General features: G+C 56.7%; 1 protein-coding gene across 1 annotated transcript in view; it reads right to left on the reverse strand.

The window, feature by feature from the left end:
* SORCS2 (sortilin related VPS10 domain containing receptor 2) overlaps window positions 1-24711 on the reverse strand; it is a gene marked incomplete at its 5' end in the record, with an annotated part of 475854 nt that overhangs the window by 64859 nt on the left and 386284 nt on the right. Inside the window, 4 exons of the mRNA XM_079921045.1 lie at window positions 1407-1496; window positions 4180-4298; window positions 7930-7994; window positions 12097-12170. Coding sequence (XP_079777171.1) covers window positions 1407-1496; window positions 4180-4298; window positions 7930-7994; window positions 12097-12170 — 348 coding nt within the window. The remainder of the gene's footprint in view (window positions 1-1406; window positions 1497-4179; window positions 4299-7929; window positions 7995-12096; window positions 12171-24711) is intronic.

Consider the following 24711-nt stretch of genomic DNA (forward strand, 5'->3'; position numbering starts at 1 on the left):
TTAGCTTTTCATTTATTTACTCGGCCAACACTGGAGGGACTTTATTAAGATTCCTTCTTTCCTTTCTTTCCTTTCCTTTCCATTTTTTCCCCCTCTTCCTTTTCTCTTTCTAAAGAGATGCTTTTAAAAGGTTTTAAAAGTCTCAGGCACTTTTCCCATTTCTGGCTCAGGAGGGGTCTGTGATGTCCGGAGCAGCAGCTCCTGAATCCAAGTCCTTTCCAGCAAGCCACAGCCCCCGGGCCTGCAGCGGCCAGCGCATTCACCTCCTCTCCACCCTCCAGACAGGTCTCTCCTGCCCCAGGGCCTTTGCACCTGCACTGTCCTACACCTGAACAGCTTTCCCCCACCCGCTGGGCTTCAGATGAGACATCCCCTTTAGGGAAGCTTCCCCCACCCTCCGTCACTGTCTGCCTCGGCCTCTCATTTCCTTCTCAGTACAAATCACAGCTTGCAATTATTTGACACATTTGTCGTCTGCTTGACTTTCTGCCTGTTTCCTCCGAAAACCCAGCCAGGGCAGGAAACCGGGGTGTCTGACTCACAGCTGCAGCGTCTGCTCCTAGCTTACATTTCATGCTCGATAAGTATGTGGGGGAGAAGGGCTGCTTCAGTCTGCGCTTCTGAATTATGTACATGGGATGGAGACCGTCCTCTGGAGGGAGATGCGGCAGAAGGCTGGTCTCAGACTCGCCTGGACCTCGGTTTGAAACCTGCTTTGGTTTCTTACAAGCTGTGTGACCTCAGACGGGATATTCAGCCCCTCTGAACATCAATCACCTCCTTTGTAAAGTTGGAATAAAATATCGGTAGGGAGGGGGCTGTGGAGTTCACCCTGAGGCAGGGCAGGGGCAGGGTCTGGACAGCCTCCACGTCCCCCTTCTTTGTCGGCCAGGCAAGGGGAAGGAAGTAGCATTAATGGAACACCTACTACCTACCAGGCACAATGCTAGGCAGCTGGAATGCAGAGGTGAATAAAACAGAAACGGCCTCCCAGCCCTGGAAACTCTAGTTGAAAGCAGGATGGAAACAGGGGGTTCCCAGCACCCTGAGTGTCAGGAAGGAGAAGGGTGGAGTGTGAGCAGGAAACCGAGGCCTGGACCAGCCTGGAGGGTCAGTGGGAAGAGACATTTGTCTGAAACATCACATGTTCAGAAGTCTGGGGAAAAGAAAGACCAGGCAGAGGGAAGAACATTGCAGAGGCTCTAAGACAGAATGAAGCTGGGCACGTGTGAGGATGGAGTGCAGGGGGAAGGGCAGTAGCTGGAGGGGGAGGGGGCAGTAGCTTGCTCTTACCCATCCTGACCTGGCCACCAGCAAGCACAGGTGCAAAAGCCCTGCAGCCCCACGAGTCAGGGCAGGCTCAGCACCCGGCTCAGGGCCCGGCGGAACGGGGAACCCACTCGTACCTTGGGCAACGCGTACTTCGGCAGCTTCATCGGGACAAACTCATTGCGACGATAAGAGATGTAGTATTTGGTCTGGTTTGTTGAGGTTGCCTAACAGGAAGGGAAAAACAAGTTTTTTAGGGAACAAGTTTTTTGCAGTACACGGGCCTCTCACTGTGGTGGACTCTCCCGTTGCGGAGCACAGGCTCCGGACACGCAGGCCCAGCGGCCATGGCTCACAGGCCCAGCTGCTCCGTGGCATGTGGGATCTTCCCGGACCGGGGCACGAACCCGTGTCCCCTGCATCGGCAGGCAGACTCTCAACCACTGCGCCACCAGGGAAGCCCGGGACTAGGTTTCTTGTTGAGCCAAATCCTGGTGAAAATGCCCTTTTACTTTGCTTATACATGCTCTGCCTGAAATGGGCAGACTCCTATTCATCCTTCAGAGCCCCACACCAAATGTCCCACCTCTGGGAAGTCTTCCTCCACCTCCCTCAGTTAGAACTAACCTCCTTCCCCATGCTCTCTCAGCACCTGGCTTCCCTACGTCTGAGTTACAGACAAGGTGAAGAAAATTCTGTTCCCCAGAACTCCTCTTAGGGAGAGTACTTGGTGAGCCACTGAGTGGAGGAAGAGACAGGCCAAAGATAAGCTCAAGCCACAAAAGATGACCACCAGACCACGAGGCAAGAGAAACAAAACGAGAGGCAACACTCCTGAGATAGTCATGTGGCCAGCACTGTCCCAAACGGCTAATCGGTATCAAAACCAACAACTCCACGACCTGTGATCATTTCCATTTTAAAGATGAGAAAAGTGAGGCCCAGAGATGGAGTAACTTGTCTCTCATGGGATATAATAGAAGACCCAGGAAAAGAGCAGCATGTGCTTCTTTGGGGCAGCAGCAAGGAGGAGGGGGTGAGAAGGGAAGACGAGGAACAAGGGGGCAAACGGGTGACGGGAGAGGGAGTGGGCCAGGAGCTGGACAGGGCACAGTGGCCCCTGACCTCTGGCCCCGGCCGGGCATGCACTGCGGGCTGCGCCTTCCCCCGTCGGACACAAACAGTGTCACCAGCGGCAGACCAGGCCTCGGTGACAAAGCTGAGAGCCAGCCGTTATCACATCTGGACACAGACCAGCCAGCGATGACCGCACGCCGTCCAGGCTGAGTGCACGGGGGCGGCTCCTTCACCATCACGGCTCAGCCTCCTGAGCCCCCTCCTTCTAGACCAGGTCACTGAGCAGCCCAGTTACAGCGTGGACCCGCTTCCCGACAGCACCCGATCCGGCATCTTCCATCCTCCCCGAGCCCCCTCGCATGGCCCGCCCTCGGCCAGGCCTTCCCAGCACCTCTAACTGAGCCCCGCACCCCATCCTGGGGCCCTGTGGTGCATGGTGTCTACCGCTGCACAAGGACCAGCCCAACCTGTCCAGCCACAGCGGTGCCCCCGGGGTCTCAGGCTTGGGGCGCTGGCAGACCAGACAATCACAACATTTAGAAAACACTCAACGTGAGATACGGTTGTCAAAGAAGCCAATGCTGTCATTGTTCCAACGCTTGGTAGATATTTGCAGAAACACAATGGGAGGTGCTGGGAAGACAGCGGTGCTGAGGACAGACCCGGAGCCCCCACCCGCACCAGACTGCAGGGTCTACGGTAAACAGTAAAGGATGACAGTGTGGCCTGGCTGTGACGGAGGAATGCACAGAGCTGGGGGCGCTCCGAAGAGGCAACCTGTGGGCCCGAAGTAGGGTGGAAGTCAGGGAAGGCTTCCTGGAGGAGGTGGTGCACGACAGTGTTGGGGGAGGAGGTGGAGAAGGGGGCACAAGTGGTCCACGCCCAGGGAACAGTGGGTGCAAACACACAGAAGGGATGGGAAGCCGTGGGGCTGGGCATCAGCAGAGGGTGAAGGAGAATGGGGGCAGGGCTGGGAATCAGGGCCGGTGGTGGCAGAAGCCTCTTGCCTGGCCTGTTCTAATGGGGGCCGTGACACACCCTGCCAGTTCCAGCCCCCAAATCCTCAGGAGGCCCTGGTACACTCTGCGTGTGGAGAAGGGCACCTGGGGTGATGAAATGTCCCTGAGACGGGGGAGCCTTCAGGGGAGAGAACACCAGCGGCTGCCCCTAAGGGGCCATCTTCATAGGAGCCTTTGGATTTGTCTCATGGGGTCCTAGAGGGCAGAGCAGGGGTCACTGGATGAGAGTAGAGGAAACACTTCGTCTCAGTACTGGAATGACATTTCCAAAGATTTGAGCTATCCAGGAGAGGGGTAGGCTGTTTTAGAAGGAGTGAGCTCCTCGTTGGTGGAAGTAATCAAGAAGTGGTATGACCAGCTGCTTCCCAGAGTGTCTGAACCGTCAGACCACATGGTGGTCCCAACTGTGATCTGAGTGCCTGTGTGTACAGGCAGCAGGGCTTGGTCCCTGGGCTGTGGATGGCTGATGCCTGGTGGCCAAGAGAAATGAGCAGAGACAACACCTTTGAATATCATTTCAAAGTCGCCGGAACCAGATGGAACAAAACGGGTTTGGGCTTGGGGGCCCTGGGCTGTGGGAAGTTCCTGGTGGGCAGAAGGGAGGAGCAGGTGGCATCCCTGTGTTTTGGCCTTATGGGGTTTGGGGGGTGCCTTCCACCACCATCACAGGGGCAGCGGAAACCGAATTAAGTAGCACTTGAAAGTAACATAGCCATTTTATTACTTCCTGTTTGAGTGATTCCATTTTCCCCCAAGTGGCTTATACTCCACATCACCTATTGCCGATTTCCAAGAGCCCCAGCAGGAAGCTCACCTTAACGAAGATGTAATTGTCCTGCACGGTCAGAGAACTGTGGTCAATGGGGCCCGCGAACGGCACTGTCAGCGTCTTCTCGGAGCAATTGTGGACCTGGCAGGTGACGTACCGAAAACCTGCAGGAGATAAGAGCCAGCCACGCGCTGCATGAAATCTCAAAGACTCAGACTCCAGCTGAAGGAGTCAGACACAGCCTCAGACATGATTCAGTGCTGAACCTTTCTGGCTCGGTCCGCGTTCCGATACCACTGCCGCCGGTTTTGTTTGTGGGTCTGAATGTTCGACGGTGTGCCCTGTGATTGCACCTGCTGCCGAGCGGGGGCAGCTCTGTGCCAGGCGCTCTACTGCGAGGAGTTCTTCTAATACTCAGGACCATGCAACGATGGTCCCGTCTTCCAGGTTAGGAGACTCGTCTCCCTCAGGGCCACCCGGACTGCCTCCAGCTCTTCCTGGAGGAAGTTTCCCTGGAGCACAGCAGTGCCTGCTGGTCTACGCGTCACCCACGGCGCCTTCACCATACAACGGCAGTCACTGGCAGCAGAGACCACACGGCCAGCCAGGCTAAACCGTTTACTAGCTGGCCTTGACGGGAAACGTTTGCTGACCCCAGGCTAAAGCCGTGCGGGGGAGCACTGCCGTGTGAGCGCAGGACTTGGTCAACATTCTGTCCCACACGCCCTCTGCCCCGGGCTTAGGGGTAGGCTGTACCTCCGTGGCCACCTGTATCCTCTGTCTGGGAGAGGGACCTCGGAGCAATCCGGAGAGATGGTGGGCAGGAGACCCCCCCCACACACATCTCCCACCCACCAGCCTTCCCTGGGCAAGCTGGGTGCATGTGGTCACCCAGGGAAGGGACAGTGCAGGGCCGTGGCACCCATCACGACTCGGGACCCCTCCCACCCTCCTGGAGTCTCTCCAACTTAAACGGGTGGGTGTGGGTAGGACTCAGGGGTTCTCTCCCCCCTAACTTTAGACAAGCACTTTCATCCCTTTAGAAATATCTACGATCAAGCAAGTTGAACCCCTGTTTTGCCAGGCAGCCGCTGCTCTTACGTCAAGCCCTCTGTTTCCTGGGTTGGGGGCCCCGGTGGACTTGTGCAGAGGCCTGGAGCCTGTGCCCTGGGGGAGCTCGTCTCTACCGCTTTTGGGCAGGAGTGGCATTTAACCACGGGGACCAAATGGAGCCCAGCCAGGGCGCTCAGAGACGTCAGCGCTTTCGGGGCACGTCCTGCCCACAGCCTTGGGTGGCCGGGCAGCGTGGAGAGTGTCAGGGGGCGGGGCTGGGGGTCGGAGGACCTGCCCTAACTCACCGGCAGGGTCCCCTGGGTCTCAGCTCCTCCACAGTAACGTGGGTATTAATGCCCACGTCGAAAGAGCAGGTGAGCGTCTAGGGGACCGTAGTCAGCCACGGCTGTACCACGGCCCCTCCTGCACCCCTTCCATCTCCCCTCTGAATGGCCTGGTCAGTCCCTGTGGTCAACACTGAATTTCCTGTCGTGGGCTGGCCTGGCTGGGCACGCCGTGCAGTTGAGCCCAGGCCAGACTCCAAGTGGACCATCTGCTCACTCACCCGTTCATTCATTCATTTACTCACTTGCCCACTCATTCATGCATGCATGCATGCATTCATTCATTTGTTCACTCATCCCTCCCTGTTCCAGCTCTACTGCCAGCGAGACAAACAAAGACCCCCTTTCACGGGGCTGAAGGTTTGTGCAGTGGGAGAAATGCCGATTCCCAGAGCTTGCCAATTTCTCTGGTGTAAACCACCGCCCCACCCCGGTGGGGGGGGCATTCTCAAGCTGCCGAGATGAAGTTTCTGACCACGGGCCTGAGAAGGGAGGGGGACGCTTGGCTCTCATGAACCGGCACCAGCTGCAGCTCTGGGGAGAGGCAGACGGACCGACAGTGACAACGTGGTGTGACAGGCAGTGAGCGTCCTCGTGTCCGCGGCACGGATTGTGGCCGCAGGGTCCTGCCACGTTAGCGCAGGGGCCCAGCATCTGCTCAGGGCGACTGGCACCTGGCCACGTGCTTATTCATTTGGTGGCTCTACTGGGGACACAGAGGTGAATCGATCAGGCCCCGCCCTGTCCCCAAGGAGCTCCAGGCCCGGGGGAGTGTGCGGAGCTGTGACAGGGCAGTCCGGGAGCTGTGGAGCCCAGAGGAGGTGGTGGGAAGCCCAAGAAAGACGTTCAAGGTGGCCAGATGGGGAGCAGCCTTCCCGCAGGGGCGAGGACAGGTGTAAGGTGACCTTGGGGAATGGCCCGTAGCTCAGGCTGGCCGGAGGGCAGGTGGGGCCGCTGAGTGGGGCGGGTCCTAAAGGCCCGGATGCTGTACCACCTAGCTTGGCTGGACTGGGTTCTAACAGGGCTCCCGGGCTGGGGTGGCTGGAGGTAGGGGAGACGGGGGAGGGACGCTGCTCCGCCCTGGGGGCCCTTCACGTGCACGTCACAGCTGCTAGGCTCAGGGTCCCTCCTCCCCTGGGGAAGGTGGGCTGCGCGGAATCATCGCTGGGTGAAAACGACGCCCCTTGTTGAGGATGGAGGCCTGGCGTTCCTCCTCGCTGGAGGTGGGATCACGAGACATCACCCGCCTCTGCTGAGTTGAGCCCTGCTGGGGATCAGGTCGCCGTGAGCGTGGCCTGGACGCTTTGGGATTTGTGTGTGGAGGATGGTGGGGCTGTGGTCCGTACCAGCCCGTGACCCTGTGATTCGGGGCAAAGCCTGGAGCCTCCGTGAGCTTTCTGCTCCTGGTCAGTGTCGCTGAAGCGACAGTGACGTCCCCGCAGGACGGGGGCTGGCCCAGGGGCTGGTCCGGGGAAGGGTCGAGGGCTTTGGACGTGGTAAAGGGACCCACCACACGCTGACACACGACGTCCCCAGGCTGAGCACCACGTATGGGGCCCATTTCACAGACAAGGAGGCCGAGGTGCAGGGTCACTTCCAGGCTCATGTGGCTGGCACGTGGCGGGCAGGGAGCCGACGCCAGCGCCTCTGTCGCCAGCCAGGACCCCGGTGCCCGGCACCACTGAACCTACGCTCCACATGGTATGGCCCAGCCAGGGGGCAGCTGTTTGCACTTGTCAGCTCCCACTGTCGGTTAAGTGTGACCCTGCCCGGGTCTCCACTCCGAGAGAAACCCCCAGGACGTCCCACCAGGCAAGGGGCAGGGCTGCGTCTTGTTCTTGACCCTGCTGGGGACCCTGCTGCATCCCCAGCAGGGTCAGCCCTGGGCCTGGTCCACAGGGGACTCAGTCAGTGTTTGTTGAATGACGGCACAATCTACAGGTCCTCTCGGCTCTGATGTTCTAGAACATTCCATGGTTCTGACGTCAGTGCCACTCCTCCAGGAGCACAGAGGACCTTTCTCACAGCATGCACGGCCCCTGGGCTCATCGGCCACGAAGCTCCTTGCCCCACTGGAGCGGGGGGAGCCATCGGAGGCCCTGCCCCACCTCAGCACTCAGCAAGCTTGGTGGGGGGCAGGGTGGGTGCTGAGAGATGGGGAAACACTCAATGCTCAGGGGCCAGAGCAAGTTGTCCTCTCAATAGACTTTGCCAGTGGAGTGGAGCTCCTTGACTTCAGTTTATCCCCGCTTGGAAAACAAGCACATTTAAAATTATGCCACATCGTAACACAGCAAGGTCAGCCGTGCAGGGCCAGCCACGAAGGACGAGGGCAGCCGAGCCGGCCACGGGGCGAGCAGACGTGGGGGCGCCTGGCTCCTGTACCCTCCCGGCTTACCTCCTCCGAGCTCCTGGGCCTCCACGTGGACCAGGTCTGGGTCAGCGTCCACTCCAGAGACAGCCCTGGAAAAGAACGGCTGAGGCTGGCGTCGGGAACGGAGCCCCCAAGCCCTTCTCGCGGGGCCTGTGTGGTTCCCGAGCCCCAGGCAGCCATGTGGCCTCCAGGATCTGGGGCTCAGAGGACACAGTCCTCCCCGAGAGCCCACCTGCTCCTGGGAGGCCGATGGAGCCCCGGCCTCTGCCTTGCAGGGCCCAGGGTTTGCTGGGCATTCTTCCATTTAGAGTAGTTTAGAGAAGATTTTCACATCCGTGCGCGTAGGTGTGTGTATGTGTGTGCGCGTGTGCATGTGTGTTAGTGATCAGAACAACTCCCCTGAGGGCGCAAACCCGGATTCACACCAGGGTCCTTCTCCCTTGTCCCTGCTCCCCTTCGTGCCCCCTTCACAGTACATCCTTGGGAAGGCTCTGCTCTCAGCCGCGGGCCCCTCCCTTGCCCAAAATGCTCCAGGGGTTCGGGCAGTGCATGGAGCACAGGGGGACCGTGGCTGCCCACGACGGAGCATTCAACAAGGCCCGAGAAGAACGGGACGAAGACACATCCTGGGGGGCAGGGACTGGGCTGCATCCTCCAGGGGAACTGGGGACGGCGCTGACCCCCGCCAGCCCAGCACAGGGCCTGGCACCCAGGAGGTGAAGCGCAGGTTTCTCAACGGATGATGTGATGTGGTCCAGGGTTTCCCAGATTTTCCGGTTCCAGGTATCAACTGGACTGTCATCTCCTGCCATGTTCTGTATGTCAGCTCCCTCTAGAACCTTCTAGCTACGTCAGCCATCTCCGGAGCAAGGAAACCCGGGGCGTCATGGGTGTGGGAGCTGATTACACTTGTTATAACGTACATTCCAGCCGGTCTGACCATGAAACTCCATCCGCCAAGCCGCCCCTCTCATGGACAGTAACCTGAGGCCGCACATTGACTTTGCCAAAGACAAACTGGGAGTCTGATGCAGAGGTCACTTCCCACGGCCACTCAGCACCCAGGACAGGCCAATGAGATGTCCCTGCCACTGACTGCTCAGTCCCCACCACTGACAGCCCCCGGAGCTGGCCTCTCTCAGCTCTCAACCCGATTCCTAACGGGCTTGGCACCAGGGCGCCTGTTTGCTTCACCTCCTCCAGGGGCCAGGTGGTCCCAGGTGGACAGGGGAAACCCACAATGCCCCCCCGTGGCGGGATGTGCAGTCTGTGATGTTTCAAACGTGGGTGTCAGCGTCAATCACTCTGGCTTTCCATAGAGTCTCTTCATCGCAAGGTGAAGTGTTGATTTAGGTTTTGTGAATAAACCATTTGTAAGCTCCTTGGAAGGAGGTCTCCTGCCTGACATTTTCCTCTCTTTTCTGAATAAAGAGAGACATTGTTCCCTTTACCAGGAGCACTGACCGGTCCTCAGCTGGGCAGATGGAATTTTAGTTTGACCAGCCATCATCTGTAAATGGGGTCATGACACTCGGCCTGTCACTCATCCACTCACTCACTCTCTCATTCCCTCTGTCTCTCACTCCCCATCGGAGCCTCTCCCCTGCCACTTCCCAGCACGCCCACACCAGGCCCTGCACCAGGCAGGGAACACAGTGGGCCTGAGGTCCCTGCCCCAGAAACCCTTGGTCACGGGTTTTGAAGACCACGTGAAACTCTGTATTTATACCCTCAGATGAAGCCTGGCTCCCCGGGGGAAATGACAAGCATTGAGCCCTGGGCCTTCTTGTTTGTCAAGGTCCCCGAAGATAGTATTTGGGGAAGGCCCTTGGTCTATTGTTTAGAAACAGCAGTCACACGAGAAGACCTGTGGCCACGCAGGCTCGACAAAGCACCGGGAGTGGATTGCTACTCCTTTAGATGCTAAGGGAAGCTCTGATGCAAACAGTTCTGGTCAACACTCTAAGACACCGCCACCAGGGCTGTTGTGGGGTGAACTCTGTCTCCCCCTCACCTCCCTTCAGGACAGAAGTACCGCCACTTGCCTCACACCTGGGCAGGCACTGGAGCTCATGGAAGTGGAAGGCTGAGGCTTTATGGGTGAGGTTGGGTTCGAGGCGGGAGGAAGAATTGGAAACGCCTGGGGAAGTGCAGGCGGCCAGACTGCCCGGCAGAGGGGCCAAGGGCAAGGTCACTGGCTACGGACAGAGGCAGCCATGGCCCATGACCTAGGACAAGTGCCCTGGCCCCTCTGGGCCGCCGCTCCCCCTCTGTAACGTAAGGGGAGGGCAGTTGGGTGCCGCTGTGTGGATCTCATAAGAGGATGCACGGGGACCCGAGGTCTGGTGCCCGGTGCAGTCAGTGTTCACAACGTCATGCTGCTGGGCGGTCCTTATAATTTTGTCCCAGTGCCGTTGAGAGACTAGCAGGGAGGCGACGCGTCAGGGCATTCGTGGGCCCAGAACATAGTAGGTCCCCAACCCCCGGCCACGGCCCCACGAGGCCAGTCTAAGGAGCTCACTTGTTTAAGCTTCTCAAAACATTAAGGGTCTGAGTCTCACACAACACGGGGCTTCGGCGATTCCTGCTGTCAGTTCAAGAACAGAGCGCGCCTTGGAAGTGCTGTCAAAACAGCATTATTCACTGTTTACAAGAGGCGCCGTCCCTGTGCTGTCACCACGTTCCCAGGGAGACTCCCGGGCCCCGAGCAGACAAGTGTCTGGCGTGATTATCCCTCTCGCATGACGACTTGCAGCAATTTGAGAAACCTGAGGGAAGACATAATTTGATTTGCCCGTGATGACAACGTGTCTGAACGAGCACCAACTCAGGTTTCAGTGTCTGCGGGCTGTTTCTCTCTGTGGCCCCAGGGGTCTCCCTGGGACTGGACACACTGGCACAACCGCTCCCCGCCGGTCCCCCGAATCCTGATCTGCCAACTTCTCAGGCCGCCCTGCTCAGAAACCCCACCTCCCGGCCCCCCTCCCCACCTCCTTGAGCCCCTGCGGGCTAACAGTTGACAAGAATGACAGGGCCTGGGATTGATGCCGCGCTCCAGTTTCCGAGGAAGGACCCGGGACCTCTCGAGGGCGGCCGCGTGGAGGGAGCCCTCACCGCCCCCCACCCTGCGGCGGAAGGCACACCCCCGGGCCGTTGTTCCAGAGGCGAGACTGAAGCTTCCCTTCAGCCTGTGGCCCTGAGTCTGCAAACTAGTTCCTGGCCCTGATTAGCATGAAGACGCAGACGGAACAGGTCGGGACGGGAAGCTCTTCCCACGGTGTTTGTCCTGGGGACGCAGGGCTGCGCCTGGCTGGGAGGCCTGGCCGTACGTGTGCAGCCCAAATGAGATAAGAAAGGAGAGGACGTGAGTGTGTGTCATTTTCACACTCAGGAAAACGCAATTTGGTGGAAAGAGTACGTGTGTCACTGCGTGCATCTGCAGAGGTAGTTTAGGCGGGGGGTGGGTGGCAGCCGGGTCAGGGGCGCCAGCGCGGGCTCTGAGCCCCGCCTTTGGCTTCTGCTCCCTCTGCAGAAGCCCTGGACCTCGTCCATGTCTCATCCTCGCGGGCCTCACTCGCTTATCCAGGCGTTTCCTGAGCACCGGAGCCTCTCGCTGGGGCAGTGAAACTAGAGCTCCACGCAAATCGATGGTTGAGTGGCTCCCAAGAGATGACACCAACACGGAGGGGGCCCGGGCGCCGGCTGGGCCAGGAGTGAGGGTCCAAGACCGGCAGAGGCCGAGCAAGCCACGGGGCAGGGAAGGCTGCACCGCCGGGCCGTCAGCGGGGGGCTGAGTCGGGACCAGGACAGGAGAGGCAGGGGCGGGGGGGGGGGGGTTCCGTGGTGAGGGGGACGGTAGGCCTGCTGTGTGTCGGGCACTGGGCCAGCTCTATGTGCATTAGTGCCTCTCCCTACTATGGGGGAATTGGAGGCCCAGAGAGGGAGATTCACGTGTGCGAAACTGCACAGCTGGTTCGTGGGTGCGCGCGTGGCCTGAGCGACACCAAGCCCCAGCTCTCAACCCTTTCCTACACTGCCCCAGCAGAGGAGAGAGGACGCCCCGGAGGCCCCCCTGGGATGAGGAGGGCAGGGCTGGGGCGGAGAAGAGAAGGTGGGGGACCTGAGCTGGGGGCCGAGGGGGCTGACTTGGCCTCGCCGGGGCTCCCCGGGTCCTGGCAGGGGCATGCTCACCAGAACACATGGTCTTTGGTCACTCGCTCCTGCAGAAGAGTCCACTTCTTCCCCAGGTCAGACGATACGTAGAGCTTTAGGGCAGAAGGAGGAGAGAGAAAAGTTCGGTCGTGACATGAGGAGTGAGCCTCTCCTGAGAGCTGCATCACCCCTGGGTGATGACTGCCCCGGCGGAGGCTGGCCGGTCCTGTCCCACCTGGCGAGGACCTGTTGGGGGCAGGCCCTGTGCTCCAGGTGGGTACAGACCAGCCTCCGAGAGGCGGAAGGTCAGGCACGGGGGCTCCATAAAGGGCCAGTCTCGACCCCAGGCTGGCTGGTAGGAGCCCAGAGACAGGGGCAGAGGTCCCTGGAGGAGGTGTGTCTGAGTGCAGGCACCCAGGAGGGACCTGAATGTCCTTTATGCATGTGGGGCAGAGGGAGGGCGCTCTGGAGGAGGGAGCAGGAAAGGTGAGACGGTCAGTTCAGGACACAGCAGAGATGTCTGAAGCCTGGTTGGGGCCTTGACCACTACGGTAGCCCAGGGCCTGTGCTTGGGGTTTAATGCTCTGCGGTCGCTAACTTGAAGGACCTAATTTTTTTTTTTTTTTTTTTTTTTTTTTTGCGGTACACGGGCCTCTCACTGTTGTGGCCTCTCCCGTTGCGGAGCACAGGCTCTGGACGCGCAGGCTCAGCGGCCATGGCTCACGGGCCCAGCCGCTCCGCGGCATGTGGGATCTTCCTGGACCGGGGCACGAACCCGCGTCCCCTGCATCGGCAGGCAGACTCTCAACCACCGCGCCACCAGGGAAGCCCGAAAGACCTAATAATTTTATCTCTGAACTCGAGATCTGTGAGCAGAGCCGGATGGAGCAATGAGCTGGTGTGGGGCTCGGAGCCCGGCTTCCCGTAGCTCTGCCAGCGCCTCCAGGGCCGCTGCCGCCTTCCACCCGGGGTGGGGGGCGCCTGGGCCTGGGGAGGGTCAAGCTTGGGTGGCCGTGCGCTGAGTCCTGAGGCCCTGGGAGCCTGGGAGGTCTGCGTCCACCCTGCCTGTGTCCCTGTGCACAGGGAGTATGATATTAGTAGCTCATAAAGACACCGTGACAGCTGGAAAGAGACCATGGAAGAAAGGGTTTGTCCCAGTTGTTAAACGTCTCTCATTTTGCACTGGACCCTGTAAAGTACACAGCCAGCCCTGTCTGAGACCTCCAGGCTGCTGGACAAGATGAGGCTCTCAGGAGGGCTGAGGCCAGCTGCCGTGGGGCAGAGGCAGGGAGGCCCCAGGGAGGCCAGGCCTCGGTCCGGCCCTGGGCTGCAGGCTCATGGAGAGGAGGAAAGGGCTCCGGAAGGGACCTGTTTAGAGAGCTGAACAGGTCCTGGAGGACGGAAGGGGGAGGCGGCGTCTAGGGCTCTGACCTGGGGACCTCGGGTGGGGACAGAGCCTTGAACGAGCAGACTGGGCTTGGGAAACGCCTGCAGGGGCCACAGGGCAAGACCTGAAGGGGAGGAAGGGGACAGCTCTCTGGGGATCACAGGACAGGGCAGGGGGAGGAGTACCCACACTGGAGCACCCGCTCCATCCTGCACCAACCTCCACTGGGACTCAATAGCTCCATTTCTTTTCTTTTCTTTTTTTTCTATAAATTTATAAATTTTATTTTATTTATTTTTGGCTGTGTTGGGTCTTTGTTGTTGCACGCGGGTTTTCTCTAGTTGCCGCGAGCAGGGGCTACTCTTTGTTGAGGTGCGCGGGCTTCTCACTGCGGTGGCTTCTCTTGTTGCAGAGCACGGGCTCCAGGCACGTGGGCTCAGTAGTTGTGGCACGCGGGCTCAGTAGTTGTGGCGCACGGGCTTAGTTGCTCCGCGGCATGTGGGATCTTCCCGGACCAGGGCTCGATCCTGTGTCTCCTGCATTGGCAGGTCGATTCTTAACCACTGCGCCGCCAGGGAAGCCCCTCAATAGCTGCATTTCTCAAACCAAGGCCCTGGGAGCCAGTGTGATGCGCAAGAGGTGTCCGTGATAGGTGTGAGCTTCCCCATCACAGCCCTGGTGCTTCCCCAGATGCGTCTCCACGCCCTGGAGGCCAAGAGAAGCCAAGTACAGCACAGGCTCCCCGGCCCAGAGCTCCGGGGCTGAGCCACACCCGGCCCTGCGTCTGCAAAGCTCGTGGTCCAGGAGGAGAAACGACAGACCCGAAGGCAAAGGATTGTCCCTGAGCACAGACACTTGCCAGACGCTGGGGGAGCAGGAGGGAGGATGGTGTCCAGGGCCCTGGGACAGCTCACACAGAAACACGTGTGCGAGCACCCCTACAATGCATACGTGTACTCACAGATATGCACACACGGAGACAGACACACAGAAGCCCACATGTGCACAGATACACGTATACACACAAGCTCACACACTCAAGCATATATACACAGGGAGACGCACAAGCGCATGTGCCACCCAGACACAGACATGCACGTGCTTACACACATGCACACAAACACAGACACAACTACGCGTGCACGCACCCACAGACACACACGCACACACACGAGCAAACACGTACTTTCACTTGCCCCCTGAACCCCCCCGTCCTCACTGGAGCCTGGTGGTAGGCAGGGAGCCGGCGCCTGTTGGGTCCTGGCCCCATGGGGCTGGAGCACACATACACACACGTACACACACACGCGCGCGCAGGTGGGATCCTGGCCCCCACATACCCCTCCCCTCCGCTCCAGCCCGGGGGTGGCGGGGATGTCTGCAGCCTCTGTTCTGGGGGTAAACCGTCATCCTGTTCTGCGCCTGTTGCCCTTCCGATGCCTTTGTGACCAACTCCCCGGGTTAGGGTCCCTCCATGAGCCATCTGCAGGCTCCTTGTTCCTCCCTGGACACCGCCTGTTGCCTGGTGTCAGTGCCTCATCGGGGTCGTGGGGATGTCTGCAGGCAGAGGAGGGCAGAGGCCCTTCCAGGGGGAGGGAGTTCCCGAGCACAGGCCTGGGAGCAGGAGGTAGGGGGGTGGGAGGTGCTCAGCAAACAGCAGGTGCTCAGCAAACAGCAAGTCGGCCTCCAGGTGCTGGGCCTCAGTCTGTGCAAAAGTGAGGCGCACAGCCAGGTGCTGAGGACGGGGCAGAGCTGTGACTTCACCTCTCAGGCGTGGGGAGTCAGGGAAGAGTTAAGCAGGTGGTGGCAGCTCTGCTCACGTGGTGGCCCTCTGTCTGCTCTATTTGGGAGGCTAATGGGATGGGGAGTGGTCCTTCTCCTGCTGGAGGAGGCCTGGCCTCCTCCTCCCTCTCCAGAATGGCTGGGCAGTCCCCAACGGCAACACGGAAACCCAGGCCCCTGTCTCCCAAGCTTGGGGCCGGCACACCTGGGCTCAGATCCCTGCCCTCCCTTCCTGGAGTCACCCAGGTGAACCTCGGCTTTTCTCAGCTGTAACATGGGTGACATCCTCCTTCAGGAGGGTTCAAGTGGGTCCCACGTGTCAGGACTTCAGGCAGGCAAGGCATGCGCTGAACTGGGGCTCTGACGCCCCCGGACTGAGCGTCGTGCCCACCGTCCTCCTAGACAGAGCTGCCCGGGGCGAGACGGAGACTGCAGATGTGAGTGTAACACTCCCTCTTGGCCCCGCAATGCTGTTCAGTCCCGCTCCTGCCCACATTGTCGCTCTGGGGTGTCCGAATCGCCTTTCCCCCTTGCCAACAGCAGCCCAGAAAACTACAGATTCCCCAGCTGCCTAGGAGAGAAATTTCAGGAAAACATTCTCTCCCTCGTCCCCGCGGCTGCGGGATTGCAGACCGGTCCCTGCGTGAGTGATTCCTCCTTGAACAGGTCATCTCCTAACCTCGGGGTCTTGTGAGAAGACTCCCCACTTCAGGATGGCTGTCCCCACCCATAAAAATCACCGAGAGCCTCTAGAAAGAGAGTCACTCTGAATAGTTGTCTGACTGACACTTTGTGACCTGGTGACAATTGCATAACAGTTGTGTCCCTTTTTCTTAAACTTGGGAGTTTTCTTTGTTAAGCTCCTCTCCTCTGCTTTCATCTGCAGGGAGAAAACACTCAGGCTGCGAGATTTTCTTACTCAAAGAGGCTGAGAGTCTGCATCTCAGTCTGTCTTCCACCCGGTGCCAGCCGCTGCCCCCAGCTACCCCTCCAGGGCTCCCCAAACCCTGGCCACTTAGAGCCAGTGTCCCCTCCCCAAATCCCTCAAGCCCCAGGCTCCTGCTGTACTCAACTCCTGCTGTTTTCTCACATGTGCACAGACTGAGGCCCAGCACCTGGAGGCCGACTTGCTGTTTGCTGAGCACCTGCTGTTTGCTGACCCACCTTTTTTCTCTCTCTTGCCTCTAGGCCTTCGCACATGTGGTTCCCTCTGCCTGGAACACCCCTCTTCCCCTCTCCCACCCCCCGGCCGACTCCTTCCTCTCAGGACAGTCTCACTTTACTCATCTGCAAATCGGGAGAGCACAGCTCATATCCTCAGGCGATAAGTGAATAAAAAGGAGTCTGAGGCCATCAGTCTCAGGATTATGTAACCTCCGGATTAACGGATAGCGTTATCGTTGCCATCACCACCGACACACTTGCCTTTATGACCTCTGCCCCAGAACTTCATGAAGCCTTTCCAATTTGCTCTCATGGGAGGTGATCACATAACACACAACCAACTGCTGCAGAAATAGAACATTTCCGCTGAATAAAGGACAAACACCGGCAAATAAACACATCAGGGACATCCTAGTTACTGCAGCTAAAACCCGCACAGCAATGTCCTGGGGAAGGGTCGACTTCCTCTAGACCACTCCTCTAAGAAAAACAAAATGATCAGAAGATATTCTGATCTGACGTAAAGGTAAAACGATCAGAAGTGAGAACAAGGGAGAAATAAAGGGAAAGGAGGAGGGTGAAGTCAGAGGGAAGGTGCATTCCATCACAGACATGTGTGCCATTAGGCCTCACACAATTATTAGAAGCATTGCAATTCCACCCGGCTTTCAGTGGTAGGTTGGGTATGATGGTTGGAACTCAGCATCCTTCCTTCCCTTGCTGTAGGGCACCTGGGCATACTGCAAAGGCTGAAAAGCTGAGATCCAACATTGCTCAGACTCCCTTGCAGCTAGAATTCTGGGTCAGATAGATGCGCGCATGCGAGGTTTGGAAGGGGCCATGGAGGCAGTTCCCTGCTGCCTTGGGCCATTTATTTTATTTTATTATATTGAAGTACAGTTGACGTACAATGTTGTGTTAGTTTCAGGTGTACAGCACAGTGATTCAGTTTTATATATATGCATATGTATATATGTATATATATATTCTTTTTCAGACTCTTTTCCCTTATAAAGGAATAGATTACAAAATATTATTACAAAATATCGAGTAGAGTTCCCTGTGCCATACAGTAGGGCCTTATTGTTTATCTATTTTATATACAGTAGTGTGTATATGTTAAGCCCAGCCTCCTAACATATCCATAGGTTTGTTTTCTATGTCTGTGGCTCTGTTTCTGTTTTGTAAATAAGTTTATTTGTATCTATTTTTTTTTTTAGATTCCACACATAAGTGATGCCACATGGTATATGTCTTTCTCTGTCTGACTTACTTCACTTAGTATGATAATCTCCAGGTCCATGCATGTTGCTGCAAATGGCATTCTTTTTTTTTTTTTAAACCCCACATTTGTTTATTTATATATTTTTGGCTGTGTTGGGTCTTCGTTTCCGTGCAAGGGCTTTCTCTAGTTGTGGCAAGCGGGGGCCACTCTTCATCGCGGTGCGCGGGCCTCTCACTATCGCGGCCTCTCTTGTTGCGGAGCACAGGCTCCAGACGCGCAGGCTCAGTAGTTGTGGCTCACGGGCCTAGTTGCTCCACGGCATGTGGGATCTACCCAGACCAGGGCTTGAACCCATGTCCCCTGCATTAGCAGGCAGATTCTCAACCACTGCGCCACCAGGGAAGCCCAAATGGCATTCTTTTATTCTTTTTTATGGCTGAGTAATATTCCATCCTATTGTATATATGTACCACATCTTCTTTACCCATTCATCTGTCGATGGACATTTAAGTTGCTTCCATGTCTTGGCTATTGTGAATAGTGCTGCTATGAACATAGAGGGTGTATGTATCTTTCGAATAACAGTTTTCTCTGGATATACGCCCAGGAGTGGGATTGCTGGCTCATACCGTAACTCCGTTTTCCTGGCCAGCAAGTTCATGGGCTTGTGGTCGGAATCCGTCTTCCAGCTCTGTGGGGTGGAGGGGCAGATGTGGTGGAGGCAGCAGCTGGACAAATCTGTCTTTGTGGACGTTCCCAGGCAGTGTGGGCCGCAGCAGTGGTGATTTCAGATGCCTGGACTCCGGCCTCAGCTGCATGTTCTTGACCTTGGTGACCCCAGTGGAGCTCCCAATCCCCCAGCTTCCCCTGCTGGTCCAGCTTCACAGGCTTCTGGGAGGAGCCTTGGGAGTCTGGCCTGAAGCCGCACCTCTAGCCCTCCCAACAGTTTAGAGAGCACCCAACGCCTCACGCTCAATCCTTTTTCTGCTTAAAATACCCAGAGTGAGTTCTCTTTCCTGCCCTGAGCCTTGTCGAACACAACAGTCCGAGCAAAAAGGAACACACTCTGAGCTCTGAGGTTCTCACTGCGCACACAGCTGTTCTCATGATGACGGCACCCTCTCCTCGTCCCTTTTTTTAAAAGTTATTTTTAAATTAATTTATCTATTCTTAAACATTTATTGTACTTTTGGCTGCCTTGGGTCTTCGTTGCTGCGCACAGGTTTTCTCTAGTTGTGGCGAGCGGGGGCTACTCTTGGTTGTGCTGTGCGGGCTTCCCATCGCGGTGGCTTCTCTTGCTGCCAAGCACGGGCTCTAGGCGTGCAGGCTTCAGTAGTTGTGGCGCACGGGCTTAGTTGCTCCGTGGCATGTGGGATCTTCCCGGATCAGGGCTGGAACCCGTGTCCCCTGCATTGGCAGGCGGATTCTTAACCACTGCGCCACCAGGGAAGCCCAAGACTCATCCCTTCTTAAGAGAGCTCTTGCCCGCCCCACCCCACCCCCTTGATAGCACTCCTCCTCCTTTTCAGCCTATATAAACGCAAACGCGGCTTCATTTGGGCTGGAGGATTGCAGGGGTTCATTTTTCTTTCTTTTCTTGTGCGATCATCTTTGTGGTTCTGAAGTTGTATTAAAAAGTAAACTTACATCCTGACTCATTCTCTAAGCCCCTGTTCAACCCCCCTTCTCCAGGAAGGCTTCCCTGATTGGCCATCCAAGGTGTCTTGTCTCCTCTACTAAGTTTCTGGAAGGCAGTCTCAGGCTCAGGCCAATTTCTCACAGTGCTGGGAAGCAGAGGAAGTTCTCGATGGGAAGCAGAATAAAACATGAGTGGGTCTATTGATGTTTTAGAGGTTAAGTGCCCCGGGCTCTGCCTGTGAGCAGGTCTGAGGTCTGAGCAGAGGGGAACAGGCTGGTCAGTTTCGTGCCAGGGGTCCCCAGCGAGCTGGCGTGGGGAGGGATTGCCCAGCTCTCACATCCTTTTGATCCCAGGAGCCTGATGCAATTTGCTGAACCTTGAAAGAAAAAACCCACTGCATTCAGCTTTCACCCAAGGAAGCTGTCCAGGCTCCAAATAAGGTAGCTTCAGAGCACCCCAAATTCTAATGACACAGTAAAGGAGGGAACTAGAAGTAGGGAGACAGGGCAGTCTGAGGGCCGGAAGGACAGTCTTTGCTAGAGGAAGGGGTAGGCATCTGGGAGGAAAAGGAAGGGGAGGGAATAGAAGAGAGTGTTTGCTTTTGTAAAAATCTGCAAGTCCTTGTGAGCGAGACATTTAGGTCCAGCCTGTGGACTCTGGGTTTGGCATCTGACTTGCTTTGCCCAGCGGGAAAGGATGTGATGTTTTCCAGGTCAAAGCGGACACACGGAGGTTCTCATGCGGTTTCCTCTGCCCCTCGGAGCCTCTGCCCTCCATCATGAGAACGGCATGTCTGCAAGTAACCGCTGGTTCCAGAGCGAGAGACCTGAAACCTGCCAGGAGGCACGCCTGTCTAGTCAGTCCCAAGCGAGCCCGGCAGGACCCCCGCTGACTCGCAGATGCAAGAATAAGAAAGAATGCTTGCTGTTGTGGCCACTGAGGTTTGGGGCTGTGTGTTACTCAGCATTATAGCAGCAGATGCCTACCTATCACACCAGGTCTGTTGGCGTCAAAGTCAGTGTTGTCCGACTAACCATCCTGCTGAAACCATAATGCCTAAAAAAACAGCCCTGCTGTCACTGTTATTAATGTCCTCAAATTCCTCATTCCTTTTACAACCACAGTGAAACCTTTCTTCCCTCTTTTTCCTTTCCTCACAGTCACAGAAAAGACCCAAAGAAAATAACTGAGATTTCAGCTCCATTAATGTTTCAGGGCCCCATGAATTAAAGAGCAATTGGAATGCAGTCAGTCTCTGTGGGAAAATAAGTCTCTGTGACTGTGCTTTAGTCTAAACACATGGAAGGCTAGTAGCACGATTAATACCCAGAACACACGCTGTTCCAAAGGAAAGCACCCGGAGCAGAGGCAGCCTGTGAGGCCAGGGGATTTCAGGGACATCCTGAAATTCAGTCGGTTTGCAAGGACCAGACCTTGGCACAAGACTTGCTTTGGCCAGTGATGTGTGAGTGGGTGTGATGTATTCCAGGTCGAAGCAGATACACGAAACTGAGGACCAGCGAGGAGGCCAGGTCCTGTAGACAGCCACGGCTCAGGCCAGCCAGGAGCCTCCATGTGGAGGTCCCTGACCTGGGTGATCCCTGATGGTAGAAATTCATTCATTCATTCATTCATCCATTCATCCACCCATCCCCCCATGCATCCATCCATCCACCATCCTTCCATCCATCCATCCACACGTCCATCCACCATCCTTCCATCCATCCACCATCCTTCCATCCATCCACCATCCATCCATCCATCCACCATCCTTCCACCATCCTTCCATCCATCCACCATCCATCCATCCATCCACCATCCTTCCATCCATCCACCATCCTTCCATCCATCCACCATCCATCCACCATCCTTCCATCCATCCACACATCCATTCACCATCCTTCCATCCATCCACCATCCATCCACCATCCTTCCATCCATCCACCATCCTTCCATCCATCCACACATCCATCCACCATCCTTCCATCCATCCACCATCCATCCACCATCCTTCCATCCATCCACCATCCTTCCATCCATCCATCCACACGTCCATCCACCATCCTTCCATCCATCCACCATCCTTCCATCCATCCACCATCCATCCATCCATCCACCATCCTTCCACCCATCCACCATCCATCCATCCATCCACCATCCTTCCATCCATCCACCATCCTTCCATCCATCCACCATCCATCCACCATCCTTCCATCCATCCACACATCCATCCACCATCCTTCCATCCATCCACCATCCATCCACCATCCTTCCATCCATCCACCATCCTTCCATCCATCCACACATCCATCCACCATCCTTCCATCCATCCACCATCCATCCACCATCATTCCATCCATCCACCATCCTTCCATCCATCCATCCACACGTCCATCCACCATCCTTCCATCCATCCACCATCCTTCCATCCATCCACCATCCAACCATCCATCCACCATCCTTCCACCATCCTTCCATCCATCCACCATCCATCCATCCATCCACCATCCTTCCATCCATCCACCATCCTTCCATCCATCCACCATCCATCCACCATCCTTCCATCCATCCACACATCCATCCACCATCCTTCCATCCATCCACCATCCATCCACCATCCTTCCATCCATCCACCATCCATCCACCATCCTTCCATCCATCCACACATCCATCCACCATCCTTCCATCCATCTACCATCCTTCCATCCATCCACCATCCATCCACCATCCTTCCATCCATCCACCATCCATCCACCATCCTTCCATCCATCCACCATCCATCCACCATCCTTCCATCCATCCACACATCCATCCACCATCCTTCCATCCATCTACCATCCATCCATCCATCCACACATCCATCCACCATCCATCCACCATCCTTCCATCCATCCACCATCCATCCACCATCCTTCCATCCATCCACCATCCATCCACCATCCTTCCATCCATCCACCATCCATCCACCATCCTTCCATCCATCCACCATCCATCCACCATCCTTCCATCCATCCACCATCCTTCCATCCATCCACCATCCATCCACCATCCTTCCATCCATCCACCATCCTTCCATCCATCCACCATCCATCCACCATCCTTCCATCCATCCACCATCCATCCACCATCCTTCCATCCATCCACCATCCTTCCATCCATCCACCATCCATCCACCATCCTTCCATCCATCCACCATCCTTCCATCCATCCACCATCCTTCCATCCATCCATCCACCATCCATCCACCATCCTTCCATCCATCCACCATCCATCCACCATTCTTCCATCCATCCACCATCCATCCACCATCCTTCCATCCATCCACCATCCTTCCATCCATCCACCATCCTTCCATCCATCCACACATCCATCCACCATCCTTCCATCCATCCACCATCCTTCCATCCATCCACCATCCATCCACCATCCTTCCATCCATCCACCATCCATCCACCATCCTTCCATCCATCCACACATCCATCCACCATCCTTCCATCCATCCACCATCCTTCCATCCATCCACCATCCATCCACCATCCTTCCATCCATCCACCATCCTTCCATCCATCCATCCATCCATCCACCATCCTTCCATCCATCCACCATCCTTCCATCCATCCACCATCCATCCACCATCCTTCCATCCATCCACCATCCATCCACCATCCTTCCATCCATCCACCATCCTTCCATCCATCCACACATCCATCCACCATCCTTCCGTCCATCCACCATCCTTCCATCCATCCACCATCCATCCACCATCCTTCCATCCATCCACCATCCATCCACCATCCTTCCATCCATCCACCATCCTTCCATCCATCCACCATCCATCCACCATCCTTCCATCCATCCACCATCCATCCACCATCCTTCCATCCATCCACCATCCATCCACCATCCTTCCATCCATCCACCATCCTTCCATCCATCCACCATCCTTCCATCCATCCACACATCCATCCACCATCCTTCCATCCATCCACCATCCATCCACCATCCTTCCATCCATCCACCATCCTTCCATCCATCCATCCACACGTCCATCCACCATCCTTCCATCCATCCACCATCCTTCCATCCATCCACCATCCATCCATCCATCCACCATCCTTCCACCCATCCACCATCCATCCATCCATCCACCATCCTTCCATCCATCCACCATCCTTCCATCCATCCACCATCCTTCTATCCATCCACCATCCTTCCATCCATCCACACATCCATCCACCATCCTTCCATCCATCCACCATCCATCCACCATCCTTCCATCCATCCACCATCCTTCCATCCATCCACACATCCATCCACCATCCTTCCATCCATCCACCATCCTTCCATCCATCCACCATCCATCCACCATCCTTCCATCCATCCATCCATCCATCCACCATCCTTCCATCCATCCACCATCCTTCCATCCATCCACCATCCATCCAACATCCTTCCATCCATCCACCATCCATCCACCATCCTTCCATCCATCCACCATCCTTCCATCCATCCACCATCCATCCATCATCCTTCCATCCATCCACACATCCATCCACCATCCTTCCATCCATCCACCATCCTTCCATCCATCCACCATACATCCACCATCCTTCCATCCATCCACCATCCATCCACCATCCATCCATCCATCCACCATCCTTCCATCCATCCACCATCCTTCCATCCATCCACCATCCTTCCATCCATCCACCTGACCCCAAGTGCGCGTGTTCGGCGCAGACAATAATTAACTAGTGGCACAAATACGTAATTACCGTCCTGGGAAAGAGAGGCACTGGAATCCGGGAGAGTGTGGCACCGTGGGTCCCAAGCAGGCCTGGGGGCTGCCGAGGAAGGGCCCGATCTGGACAGCTTCCATCTAGTCCAGACCCGGCTCTGCCTTCTCCACCTTTGTCCAACCCTGGGGGCTTGCCCTGTGTAGACGGCATCCACAGGCTCCTTCTCTCTGGCTTCTGGTGGGACTCAGACCACAGGAGGCACCAGCAGAAGACCGGAGGGCGAGAGGGGAGAGAGCTGGGTACCGTGACTCCTGTTCTCCGACTGCCCAGCCGCAGTTCCTAGGGGCGGAGCGACCCTCTCCTGGACCAGCCTCCTCCTTGCCCGTTCCTTATGGCTCTGGGGACCTGGCCTCCTACTGGGCAAGGTGGTTGGCTGAAAAAGGCCCCCCCAAAACATCCACGTCATAAGCCCTGGAACCTGTGCGTGGGACCAGATGGAGGAAAATAAAGACTCTGCGGGTGTGATTCAGTGAAGATGTTTAGTTGGGAAGATTATCCTGGGTCACACACGCGCGCGGCAACCTGAAGATGCAGCTGGAAGGGTTGAAGACGCTGCCTTAGAAGATCTGAGTGACCCCTCCTCACGCCACAGAATTCCAGAGACTGGCAGAGGCAAGGGAGGGATCCCCCCCAGAGCCTCCAGAGGGAGTGGGAGCCC

This window comes from Stenella coeruleoalba (assembly GCF_951394435.1).
Source record: "Stenella coeruleoalba genome assembly, chromosome: 4".
Taxonomy (NCBI): domain Eukaryota; kingdom Metazoa; phylum Chordata; class Mammalia; order Artiodactyla; family Delphinidae; genus Stenella; species Stenella coeruleoalba.